The sequence below is a fragment of the Pundamilia nyererei genome, unplaced genomic scaffold (genome assembly GCF_000239375.1).
Source record: "Pundamilia nyererei isolate P.nyererei 1_Seehausen unplaced genomic scaffold, PunNye1.0 scaffold00003, whole genome shotgun sequence".
Classification (NCBI taxonomy): Eukaryota; Metazoa; Chordata; class Actinopteri; order Cichliformes; family Cichlidae; genus Pundamilia; species Pundamilia nyererei.
Window position 1 is genome coordinate 3764489 of NW_005187404.1, and position 14042 is coordinate 3778530.

The 14042-nt window shown below is 39.3% G+C and overlaps 1 protein-coding gene across 1 annotated transcript; it reads right to left on the bottom strand.

Annotated features, from left to right (window-relative positions):
* Positions 1–1805: 1805 nt before the first annotated feature.
* naalad2 (N-acetylated alpha-linked acidic dipeptidase 2) lies at positions 1806–11992 on the bottom strand. The gene is made up of 20 exons (XM_005720707.1): positions 11806–11992; positions 11139–11244; positions 10479–10665; positions 9359–9460; positions 9150–9275; positions 8868–8948; positions 8610–8715; positions 7789–7882; positions 7523–7618; positions 6978–7063; positions 6640–6759; positions 6478–6560; positions 6341–6404; positions 6185–6252; positions 5993–6084; positions 4613–4703; positions 4028–4292; positions 3839–3920; positions 3587–3679; positions 1806–2210 (listed from the first exon to the last, which is right to left on the bottom strand). The coding sequence occupies exons 1-20, from the start codon at positions 11885–11887 to the stop codon at positions 2021–2023; spliced, it is 2214 nt and encodes a 737-aa protein (XP_005720764.1). The 5' UTR covers positions 11888–11992; the 3' UTR covers positions 1806–2020.
* Positions 11993–14042: the final 2050 nt, after the last annotated feature.

Sequence of the window (14042 nt, forward strand, 5' to 3'; positions counted from 1 at the left end):
TCGCAGGAAATGCAAATTTTTCAAGTTAACAAATGTTATAGTTTCCTGATGATCATCATCTTGTCTTTCTCTGACTCTCTCTATCTCCAGGGGACGACGGTGATGCCGTGTAGATTTGACTGGCACCAGACCGGCAGTCAAGTTATCATCTCCATCTATGCAAAGAACTCCTTGCCAGAGCTCAGTTATGTCGAGGCCAACAGCACCACGGTAGAAACCACAAAGACATGTTCTACCTCTCACATATACACCCCATCATATCTCTAATTATGACTAATGTTGGTAATAAGTAATTCTCTGATTGTCCCAGGTGAACATTCATGTAATGTTTGAAGGAGATAAAGAGTTTGAACAGAAGATCATTTTATGGGGGGTAAGTGACCACCTTGTGTTTCATTATAAACTTTGTTTGTGCTTTAATATTAAGCTGTATTGCATGATCACTGTTGATTTTACTTTGACTATTGTTAAATGATTAATATTAATATAGCAGCACATGTTTTTGGAAAGTTACACATTTGGCGCCCTCCAGTGGTAGTAACGATATAAAATAGAATTAAAAATCTAAAACGCCATCCCTTTTCTTGATCCTATCAGGCTGTGGAGGTAAAAAAACAGTGCGGTGAACCTGTTGGCTTCTAAGATGGAGGTGTCTCTTAAGAAGGCTGAACCAATCACATGGGCCCGTCTGGACCTGCCCTCCCTGCCACAGAATCAGGAACAGGAGGACACCAATCACACATAGGACACTCAGAGCTCACTTCCAGCTTGTTCCCCTGTTTAGTCTTTTGTCGCCTGTGTGTCTATCCTTCCCTTCAGTAGTGTCACTGTGGCAAATCTAATTTCTTTCACTTGACTTCCTTTTAAATCAAATGTTTAATGTCAGACCTTTTATTAAAAGTAAACAGATGAAACCTCAAACCTTGCACTAACACTGGCAATGTACTGTAGCTTTAATCAAGGCTTAAGGGATATAACTGTGGTTAGGCAGCTTATTTATCTAGCCACATGGATGAATCAATTTTAGTCTTAAGTTATCTCTTTGATATTTTTCTCTAATCCCAAAAAGATTGATTCTGTTCATCTGGATTTAGCGTTTTCAGTGGCAGAAACATTTCAAGTCACTTGGATAAGTGACTCGAAACTTATCCAAGTGACTTGATAAGTCACTTATCAAGTCACTTGGATAAGTGACTCAAAATGTTTCTCCCACCGGATTTCCTTACCTGGATGATTGAGCATGCATCAAGACATTTTTCTCTAATGAGTATGTGTTGTTGTCAGCCTCCACAATATGGAATTCATGTGTTATTTCTGTGCATTCTCTTTAGGTGTCCTTATACAAAAATCACACAAAGAAGTCACAAAAGATATTTATGAGTGTAAGAACACCAATGTTGTTTCCAGTTAACACAGTATCAGATTTATTCACCCTAACTGTATGGATTATATTTTATATTATTATTTGTGAAATTATTGTCATATTTTTGCCTTTACACTGTAACTTTTCCTGATTGTCACTTAAGCTTTTTTTTTTTTTTTACAACTGTTGTTCGAATGTCTGGGCTTCATTGCCTCGTAATGTCATCCCTTGTATGTCATAACTTTGACAGCTCAGCGTTTTAAACATAGGATAAATGTTTGACAGTGTTTCCACAACATGAGATCATTTTATCATGCAATAAACTTTGCTGTGTACCTTTCATTTGAGTAAATTTGTCAAAAAAATCTGCGTGCATAACTAAAATCAGTGATCTTTGTGCCCACATGTGAAGAGTTGAGTGGACTTGTAATCACAAATATTATTACAAAACATAAAAAAAACAGATTTATTTGTGGAGCCACATCATAAAACAGAAACCTGAAAAAGTACAAAGATTTCTCAAGCTTTGATGAAGCATTTCACATTGTTCTGCAGGTCTAGGTGTTCTGGAAAACATCCAGATAAACATGGATTCCCATGTGTGTTGAACTGGAGATCTTATAATTGTCAAATTAATTACACATTTTTATATTGTCTTCATGCAGGCGGTGTGAGGGTCATGGCAGCAGCGTGGACAGTGAAAGCTGCTATGCTGATCTGACACTTGACTTCCTCCCAGGCCTTTGCTGGGTCAGCTGAGTTCTGAATGTCAAATAAAGCATCATAGATCCCAGGGAAAGACTCCCCTGCATATTTATTGTGGCTGCTGGGAGCAAAAATCACATGCCTGAAAATAGAACAGATGAATTAAATGGAAGTGTATCGTTAGGGGAATGCACTCACTGGTATTTCAAGAGAAATACATGTGTGCTATTTTTGAAAAAAAGAAGTTCAAGAGTGGGAACAAGTAAAGAGGACAAGAGTCTTGACATCTACTGCCTCTCACAGTCAGCTGTGTTTTCAAATGTATAAATCTGAGAAGCAGTCATGCATACAGTTTAAAAGGATCAAAATAATATTTAAAATTTGTTTCAGGAGCCAAGAGTCTGAAGGACACTGTAGTTATCGTGTAATTATTAAAATATAATTATGAATGTTTATAAAAAGAGTGACAGCTGTCTGCACGAAAACATCACATGACAGAATTTATAAATACTTCTAAAAAATCTAGAAACTACTACACAGTATTTGTGCCATTTAGCATTTTCTTTTTACTGTTAAATGCACACATAGGATGACTAAACCAAGGTAAACTTGGCTAGTCTTGGGTTTAAAATATCACATTTAGAAAAGAGTAAAATTTTCTAATGTACAGCATAGATACAGAATATATTCAGTGACAAGGACCACAGACGAAGCAGTTTTAAAGATTATCTGTCTTGTGAGGTACCCAGTAGCACAAGTGTTTTATTGGTGACTCATATGACATAGGAGCCCATCCCAAAGTGTACTTTGAGACTGGATCGGTAAACCATAGAACTGAGCTGCACTATGTTTAAATTCACAGAAATAGAGGGTGAAGTGGACATCCCAGAAAGCCCAATGAGATGCAATGACTGTTACACTTTTCTCATAATAGCTGTTTTCTCAATTTAATGCTTCGTAGTTTCACATGTTATGCCTTGTAAATGTAAACCAAAGAAATAAATCATTCTGTTCTAAGCAGCCACAGTAAGGTGGTGACAACACTAACAAGGCTGCTCAATCTTGAGAAGCTGCAATTTAAAAACGTTGCTACTGCATAGACTACTGCTTTGTGATGTATTAGTTTTAAGAAATCTTCTTTTGGCTGCTCCCTTTAGGGGTGACAACAGCAGATCATCTGCCTCCTTCTGCCTCCATCTCTAGTATCCTCATCTGTCACACCACCTCACTGCATGTCCTCTTTCACTACATGCTTAAATCTTCCCCATCATTCCTCTCCTCTCCAGAGCATTGCCTCCACCTGCCCAGGTATTCTCAAAGAATAATACAACGCTACAGACATGTTTTGCAAAATTTGTGAAATGTAAAAAAAATGAATTAATCTAGATCAATCTTACTGCTCATAATAATGCTAACTCAGTCCATGCTGCTAACTAATGGGCAGTATACTGAGGTGTAGCTGTAAAACAATGCAAAAAAAATAGAAAAATGTTTTTTGTGTGTTTGTGAGAAACTAACCTGTAGAAAGGTCTGCCAGGTAAGCCCAGAGGGTCTATAAAGGCTCTCTCCAAGTACATAAGCTGATCATTCATGATTCGTAGCTGAAGAGGACTGCACATACAAAAAAATACTATTACACCTCCATCTGAATTTCACTACATGTCAAGTCTCAAGACACATTTCAAGGAATGTATACAGTAGAAACATAAGTATAGTGAAGCTTTTGTTTAAGACGCCTGAAACTTTTAACACGTTAAACACAATTCGTACTCCGCTTTGTTGAGAGTCTGAAGGCGCTCGTGGAAATCCCTGGCTGCAACAGTGAAGTTCTCGACTGCAGAAAAGAGGGAATCTAGAGAAAATAGATAAAATTAAAAAGTGTGCACCACATATACTGTGACAGCACTTCTGCAATCTTTCGGTCATGACATTATTGTATTAACAGTGACCATAACTCACCAAATGACACCTTATACGTCTCCATTTCCACTAAGTTCTTCTGGGCCAGCTGTGCTATGCTCTGTGCATATTTCCTCAGTGAATCTGCATACTCATTAACATCCAGAGGGAGCAGCTGGGAGTCAGCCAACAGGAAGATGAGTGCACCTCTCACCTGGGCCACCGCCTGAAGCCTCTTAAACGAGGGGTCGTAGAACTTCTCCACGATCTCGAAGGTTTCATACACACTGTGATAGACTGGATAGCTACTGTAGCGCTCTGTTTTCTGAATAGACACATAAAATACTTCACCATGAGTCCATGCTTGCTCACAGTTACTTAACCTCTACAATAAAGACCCTTCAGTCACCTCTTATTCTCACTAAGATACTCCACCCTTTGGTAAAGCCAAACTTTCAATAACATCGATCTTGAATAAAACACAGTAGATTTACATTGTAGTAGAAAATAAAAATGCAAATATAAAGAACTCTGGATATACAAACGCTTACACTATGAATACAGCAAAAGCACATAGCCATATACCTTAATTGTGGTAAAAACAAATAACTATATGGATAAATGTGGGAGTGCAGCATGTCTCACCGTGTTCTTGGTGTATCGAGCTCTGCCTGAAGCAATTCCCAGACGGATAAAATAGGCCTCGAAATCACTGCCTGACCCAAGTTTACTGATCCTACGAAACACCAGGATTGAGCCATATAAATGAAAAATGAGTGAGACGCCTCATATTCAAAATTTAACTTAACCTCCTAAGACCCAAACTCTTCCATGGCATGCATTTCTTTTTTAATTTGGGCATATTGGGACCCAATGTATGTAAAAACAAAGAATCAGCAGATTTTTTTAACCTGATTTTTGTTTCTAAGAAAAATGAGAGCCACATATGAGGATATTTGTTTTAAATTTTAATAAAACAGAAGCAGCATAATGTCCTCGTAAATGGATATCAGGCCCTTGTACTGCAAAATTTAGTATTTTGGTCTAGACAACCAAAAATGTGATGTCCACATATGTGGTCCTAGGAGGTTAAAGCTAACTTACAAACACTAAAAGACTAGACTGAATAGATAGCTTTTAAGATAGAATGCATATGCACTCGTTGGACATTTTATAAGGTACACTTTGCAAAGTACTCAGTTTGACCTTCTGTCTTCAGAAAAAGTTGCTTTCTAACATGGAGTGTTATCTTTCTGGAATCAACCGTCAGAATCCCTTTTTTTATTAGCATGATCAGAAACAATACTCAGGTAGACTGTGGTGTTTAAATGATGCTCTGTTGGTACTGAAGAGCCCAAAGCGAAAAATAATGTCCCCCACATAATTACATCATCACCAGCCTGAAATGTTCACAAAAGGCCAGATCAAGCCATGATTTCATGTTTTTAATACCAACTTCTGACCCTACCATCCATCCAAACAGCCAAATTTAGACTCATCTGACCAGCAAACATTCTTCCAATCTTCTACTGTCCAGTTTTGGTGACCCCATGTTGTTAGCTAACATGACTCACATCTGGTGTGGTCTTCTGCTGCCGTAGACCATCTTCTTTATTAAGAATTCATTTATTGTGAATCTTGTGCATACCTTGGTTGTAAAAAATGGTGCTCTGAGTAACTGTAGCCTTCCTGTCAGCTGGAAGCAGTCATTCGCCTCTGATCCCTGCAATCAACAAGGCACTTTCTCCCAGAGAACTGCTGCCCAGTACATATTTTCTGTGTGGGAAAATCCCAGTATATCAGCAGTTTCTGAAATACTCAGACCAGCCCATCTGACACCAACAAACACACCACATTCAAAGTTACTTAAGCTTTGGAAGGTTGTCTACATGCCTAAATGCATTTATTTGCTATACCTGTTCTGGCCGGTTAGTGCGTCTTACACAATGTGCCCAAATGGCAACATTTTTTACTGTTGCTTATAATGCTTATTATCCTATTTTGTCTAACTTTGTAGCTTTCTACCTGGGTGCATCACGGTCATTTGTCCAGTTGTCCCTCTTATGCCAGCTCTTATACAGAGATACTCCCTCTTCTCCTTCTTCTGGACTGGGTATCTGCTCCAAAACATGAAAACAGATGACCTCAGGGTCGACAGAAGAAGATGCTTGGACAAGCATCATATACTCAGATCTGTGGTAGTTTAAATCTGTCCACCTGCTTCGTGATGTCATACACCAAAGTATGCAGTGATGGAGTGCAGTCAACCCTCAGAGTGTACATACCTGGAGTTTAAAAAGACATTTACACATACAAATAAAACCAGAAACAACCTGGCACTAAGTCATTTTTTCAACAGAAAAGCATTCTCACCCTCTATTGCAGAGTCTGCATTGATGTAGGCCACAGCTCTCTCCTGCAGAAGCCTGGCATTATCCTGACGAGAAGGGTGAAGTGAGATAATTCTGTGTGTTTTAAATATAGTGTGTGTACATTTGCATATACGGTACCTCTGCCCATTCTGTAGATCCCAGCAGTCCAAACTCCTCTGCATCCCAGCTGGCAAATATTATAGTCCTCCTTGGCCTCCAGCCTACACACACAAACAGATGTCAATGAATCCTGAGTATTAATACAGTAATTATTTCATTCACTCACTGGGAAAATCATACCTGTACTTAGCAGCCTGCCAGCACTCCTGACAGTTTCATGGACCACTGCTGCGCCAGACATGGGATCGATTCCTCCAAACACCCAGGCATCGCGGTGCCCTCCGAGAATCACATACCTGTCTACACAAACCCACCAACAGCACATGTAGCAAGAGATGTTAAATAAAAAAGACACTAAGTCACTGTTTTAATGTCTCTGAACAGACAAACAAACGTCAAGCTGTATTTTCATTCCTATATATCGTACTGTATGCAGACATCGAATCTGTTTGTGTTTCCACGCTGCGGTCTGCACGTCAATGCTAATTGTGTGATGCAGAATGAAGGGTTTCTGGTACCTGGCTCCTGAGCTCCTCTAATCTTTCCAATGACGTTGTAGATTCTGGTTACCTGGTTGTTAGTGTGGATGTTCATACGCACCTTCCTGAGAGAGGCAGATTGAGGAATGAGTGATACATGCAAAGGTATTAAGACACAAACAGACCAAAATAATTTAGCAGGAAATGACTGGTGCAAAAACCTGGGGATCATGCCTGGGGTATAAATTTCAACACACACAAAATGCTATTATTTAAGTTTGTTTTATAATGAACAACTTTAAACTGCAGCTCAAAATTTAGGTCTGCTAGGAACAGCTGATTTGATTTGTTGTGTGCATTTAGTTATGTCTCTCACACACAGGCGGTACAAAGGCCTCCATTGTATTTCAGTTGGCTTGATGCCACTGGGTCACAGAATGTGAACAAGAGCAACAAAAAGAAGAGACAAACACTAAAAACAGACTGGAGACTGGACTGAAGTGGCAGAGGAAGAACAGCCAGTGGGAGAGGAAAGGGGTTTAGTATGAAAATGTGAAGGATTTAAGCTTTAGACAAGAACTTACTGGCTCTTAAATTCATCTGTAAAGCCTGGGCCAATCCTATAGGAGACGTTCAGAGCTCCCTTCCAATTGTTGGGTGGAATCTCTCCTCCCATGTTACTGTAACATGAAAAATTATTTACAAATTCACTAGCAATGTCATCCAGGGGCCTCCAGTCAAATGTATCATTTGTTACCTTAAACTCCAGATGGAAGTGAAAGTGAAAACAATGCTCTAATAAATTGGTCATTATTACCAAGTGTTTGAAAAGGAAAAAAAAAATTCATACTTCAGAAGACGAAAAGCGTCGTGGAAGCCAATTGGATGCACAGGGATGTTGGGAAGTCCTACTCCATCCTCTGGGCTCACTCTGTAGGTGTATTCTGCAGGAGAGGAAACTATGTTGTTAGGTAAACTCTATGTAGAATAGTGGTCAGAAGTTTACTTATAGTCTTCATGGGCATAAATATTATGGTAATTTGGGGCTTTGAATGATTTCTTTGAACTGTTAACAAAAAAAGAACTATGTGCACAAGTTTTAAAATATCTTGGATTTTCTAATCTAATCTAATCTAATCATAAACTCGAATTATACACATAGGGTCAAAAGTATATATACATCCCCACTAATATTTGGTTAAATGTTTCTTAGCAAGTTGTTCCTCAACCAGATGCGTTTGGTGGCCATCAACAACTTTCTGGTGTAATTCTGGCTCAATATTGGTTGATTTCTTGGCACAGACTCTGCCTTTAAGCATAGCCCATACAAGAAAAACAACTAATTTAACTGAACTTGATCAGTTCTGATAAGAGAGTGGTCAATTATCCAGTCATAAATATGGCAGAAACTTGTTGATGGCTACCAAAAGTTTCTAGTCAGGGTCCAACTTACGCAACAGTTAATATATTAAATACTTCTGACCCTGTACGTGAAAGTTTGAGTAACTATGTGAATTAGAGAAAAATTCAAGATCACTTAAAACTTGTATACCTAATTCTTCTTCTTTAAAGTCATTAAAGGTGCTTCAAAGAAATCATTAAAAGCCCCAAATTACTGTGACATCCATGCTCATGATGAGAGTACAGACTCTAGTGCATGGCAGCGCCCACCTTTAGCAGGGTACCCTGGTGTAAGCGGGTCTCCTGCTCCATTCAGGTTGAGAACATTTCCTCTCTGAACTCCTCTGCCAGGTAAGTTCCAGCCATCGGGGTAGGGCTGCAAGTAAACAAATTCTAAAATGCTAATTCTTACATTTTTGTCCTGACGTGCCAGTGGTCAGACTGTGATTTCAAGAAAAGGTTAATCACAAATTAATTGCAGTTGTTTGTAGATACTGTCACTGCATCGTGGCTTTTTAAAATTCCCACCTGGATTCCATCAGCCCAGTAATCTGCTGGGTCTGAGAACATAATGATCCCTTTTGCTCCAGCTAACACGGCGTTCTTCACCTGGCAGACAGACAGGATGAGAGGCAGAGAGGGAGCTGTGGGTTATTTTGAAGAAAAAGTGTCATGTTTGTTCTCAACCAGTCATCACATAATCAGATGACTGATGTGACGCTGATAGAGTGCATTAATTGCTTAAAGATGAATGAAAATTTAAACATTTTTGGCATATTTTGAAATTTACCAGGAAAACACTTTTCTTACCTTATTGCCTCTGAATATTTTTCCATATCTGACAATGACAATCTTCCCTGTCACATTGATGCCCATCTCCCTTTGTAACTGAGAAAAGTCTTCTGTGCGACCATAGTTGACATACACCAGGTCCCCCTGAAGAGAAACAAAGGAGAAGCAAAGGCCTCGGGTGCCTGTTTTAATATTATAATTGTTCGTGTGTACACATGTTTGTTTACCTCAGGCTGTCCTTTGGCAGAAAAAGCACTGTATGGAGGTACGATGTTGGAAATATCTTCATAACCCTGTGGAACCGGCTCAGCCAAGGAAGTGTTAAAAACCTGAGAGAGTAAAGACAGACGAGGCTGAACTAAACTGGATTAGAACAGCTGAGGAAACTCTTTCCTCGCTTCCATCAGAAGCTGGTCAGCTGTGAACTCAGCTTTGATCTTGTCAAAAAGTAAAAACACACGACAATGGTTGTCTGGACTAGATTGCAAAGCATCTAAAAAAGAGCAGAGTTAACCAACACAGAAGCAGAAGCCTCCCTTTGATGTATACCATAAGCAAATACACCAACAGCAGAAAATAAAGGATGACAGTATAAACTGGACGCTTTTGGGTCCTTACGTATATAGAGCACAGGACCACACGACTCCTGCTTGTTATGGTGTGAAGCACCTCTGTCGTACAAGCTCAATCTGACTTCCTGAAATAATTTCCAGGCTTCAGACATTTAGCTGCTCTGATTGCTTTTAAACTCCTTAATGCATCCAAACCAGCTGATATACAACAGTGCACCAATACTGTTTTTCTGTGTTGTATCATTATCAGACACTCACAGAGGTTTATCTCACACCGAGACCTTAAAAGGACCTTGGACTCAAACAAGTAAGTCTTGCATTTCTGTGGTGAAGACTATCAGAAGGGTGGGGGAGGAGAGGAGAGGGGGGTTGAAGTAATATGTTACTGTGTGTCTTTTCTACATGCAGTCAGCAACTTTGTTACCTCTCCAGATACAGTGAGAAATAGTAAGAGGTCTGAATGTTCAAATGCATGGGAAAATCACAAGAGCCTTTTTATTCTTGAGGTGGTGAAATGGATTAGTGTCACTAAATGTGTCCCACTGTGTGAAGTACAAATAAATCCAAAGTGGTTCCACTATCTGAACACAAGACATGAAAATGGTTGTTTTACAGACTATGAAATGAAATGACAATGACTTCCATCCTAATGCTATAAAAACAGAAATATTGCACCAGACACAAGAAAGCTTGCACAACAATTTGCATGCTGTCTTTTTGAATCAATGTTGCATCAACATGCACTTTCAGTACACATTTTTCCAGCACACTGTACCTCATTGCCAAGGTGATCAACAATTGAGATGTAATTTGGTTGTGACTCATTGGGATAGGACAAGAGGACATCATACGGCACCATCTCCACTGAGTCTATTCCAAACATCTGCCACTCTTTCATGATCTGCTCCGCATACTTCAGGTTCTGCTCTGTGCCTGCCAGGTGAGGGAGTTGTGTAAATTTCCTGTGGAGAGGATGCTGATGGTTACAGTGGCACTGTTATGTGAAGAATAGCACCTTGAACTGAATACATAAAAAATAAATGTAAAGAAAATTATTACATGCATTCAAGGCTGATACATGATTTCACTTGAACGCAACATGATGCACATGCCCAGATGTTTTCACTCAACTAAAACAGTTCATGTTGCTATAGTTCACCTTCAGGTTCTTTGTATCAAAACTAGACTTCACAATAAAAAACTAAGTATTTAGTAACCAGCATGATTTCAGTACACTTTGCTGGAGTCCTCAGAGGTCTCAACAAACCACCTGGCACACCATGTTAGATTTGGGTGAGTCAGTGGGATGTCAGCGCCATGACTAGTACTGCTGTGCGACTACAAACATTGGAGCAGAGGGGGTCAAAAAGTCAACAGAGACCACTGCAAAACAGATTTACACAACAGATTTAGTATACTGGTGATCACTTTTTACCTCAGATGTTCTCTGATCTTATCTGCCTTCATTTCCTCCAAAAAATCCTTCAGGTAATGGCTGGAATCCGTGTGGTTTTGTGTGTTTGAAGGCTTTGCAAACCAGCCTACACATAGACAAATAGAGCACAAACAAGCATTGAGTGAGTTGTAACGGCATCACTTCTCTTAAGAAGCGAATTGTTACCACACACACTGTTATGTGTTTAAAATTGTTAGTTTAAAGAGGAAATAGAAGGCTATAGATGGACTATACTGGTTGTATTGGTGCTTGACAAAAGGTTGCCAATGTTATATTGTAAGGTTCGTTGGGTTTATGGAGTGAGTGTTAACCTGCTGTGAGCACAAAGACATGAAATCTGTCAGTATGGTGACACTCAAGCTCTTCAAACTGTGCCATCACGAAGGGCACTAAGTACTTTAACAGTTCACATTAATCATTTTAGACAAATTCACAAAAACAAAACAAAAAAAAAGCTTTATCTCTTTAAGCAGTGTATTTATTTAAGTCATTTAATTAACTCTCTCTGGTTTCTTCATTAATACCAGGACAGCTATGCTGTTGTTCCCCCAATAGCATTAGAGACTTCATTAAAAAGGAACAGAAAAGCACGCAGGCAATATCAATCAGTATACAGATAAAGCTAGGGTTGGCTTTACGAGCTTACCTATGCAGAAGCCCAGCACGAACAAAACTGTCACAATCACAATCCACTTGATCCACCGAATCCACCTGCTCTCTTTCCTCATTTTAAAACGGCACAGCTCCAACTTTTCCACACACGGACACAACTGACTCCACAGGGCACGCTTGCAGAGATAGCGATAGAGAGTAATTTGTTTGAGAAGTGCACAGCGGGGGAATGGCAGAGTGAGGTGGAGTGTGATACACAGAGAGGGAGGGAGTGTGGTGGCTGACTGAAAGAGGCGGTGAGTGAAAACTTGGACAGGAATGCAAAGAAGAAACTAGTCATTAATGCTTGGCTTTGCCTGTGAGCTGATTGCTGTGCCGTGCACCTTGGCTGTTCCAGTGCTGACTCAGTTATTACTCAGTATAAAACAAGATAGCCACTCTGGATACTGTTTTCCTAGTGGGGGGTGGGGGTTAATGACACTAGTGGAGAAAAAAAGCAGAGGTTGGCTGAGTGAAAATGGAATAGCAGATACTAAATCACTTTCGGTCATGGGGGAAATTTGTAGGGCACTGAACACTTCTAGTCAGCAGACACTGATCCAGCTGAACAAACTTTAGCCCAGCATGCTCTTTCTGAACTCTCTCATAACCTCCATCAAAGTACCAAACCTGGAAATGTCTGATATTGGCCTTTTTAATAATAAAAATGTAATTAATCTCAAATAAAAGAAATAAAATGCACATTTCACCAGCTACAGAGGCTTTTATTTAGAAAGGAGGGATCTAACAAATCAGGTTAGTGAAACCCATTTCTGTCACACAATCAAAGGTGTGATAGCTTTAATCCCTTTTCTACACATTGCTGAAATGTGAGCCGAGCTCCTACAGAGGGAAGCAGGTTATTAAGCACAAGTTTATTTACTTTAAGATCCATATCAGCTAAAATTTCATGATTTCCTATTAGACCACTGTCTGTTGCTATTGATAGTCATGCATGGTTTCCCACAGCAAAGACTTGCATGCTCTGCTCTGCTTGACACCTCCTGGCTCTGTGAACAGCTGTGTGGTGTATAGGATAGCTCTTTCATGCAGTCGGCTGAAGCGTGAAGTGGGGAGGAGGCTCTCTGCCCTCAGGAATGTGAGGAGTTCACAAACCACAACAGTGACTCCTCAACAAGCTGTTTATCTGGGAATCAAATTTAATTATCGGCATTTAGATGTTGATTTTTTTTATTTATTTAACTTGTTGTTCAGGTATAATTAATAAACTGTAAGTAAGAAAGTTTTATTTGTATAACACATTTCAAGAAAAACATCACAAAGGGCTTCACAACAAAATGCTGAAAAACAGAAGAACAAAAAGTCTAAAAAAAATGAGTTTTTATCTGTTTTTGAAAGCGTTCATCAAACCCAAAGATCCCCAAGCTCAGAAGGAGTTTCAGAGTCTTGGAGCAACTGTTGCAAAAGCACTGTCTGCTTTAGTTTTCAGCCTTGGATGATACACAAAGACCTGATCACATGACCTCAGAGACCTCTGGGGACCTATGGGTGTAAATGTTCTCTGATGTATGCTGGTGTTTGTCCATGCAGAGATCTAAAGGTCATAATCACAATAACATGGACTCTCACATGCATCTCCCCAAACAGCAATTCTTAGTTTGTTAGCAAAAATTCAAATCAAACATCTAATATCTCTCACAGTGATTATACAGTTATAATTTTAGCAATAATTTCTCTGTGGTCAACTGTCCTTTGGTGTTGGGTCAGGAAGGCCATCCGGTGCCAAATCAAACATGCAGAGCTACCCCCTGTTACCCCTCGTGAAGAAGAGGGAGCAGCCGGAAGTAGCTTCATCTCAGTGGTTTCTTATTGCATAAACAGCACATTAATAAGTTAATACGTTAATAAGTCAGTGTTAATAATTTCTTGGTAATATAAAAGTTATTATTATAGTTCCACTACATGGTTCTGTGTGTGTGCTAAAGCGTAAAATCTATAACTATTTTTCAATTAATTGCACTGTTAACGTCATGCCTGCTAAAATTGTCATAAAGACTACAACACATTAGTTGTTTACTTCAAAAAATTGTCAGTGTATTTTTTTTCCAGACTGTTCGTCTGTACTTTAAAGTGTTTGGTTTAGTTAAATGGAATTTTTTAAAATAAAATAATTGTCCTTTAAAGTCAGGCAAGTTATTATCGACCTACGTGTCTGTGAAGGTTCTCAGTCATCCAGGTCATCGTAGTCAAAGGAGCTTGCAAAGAAAAGCG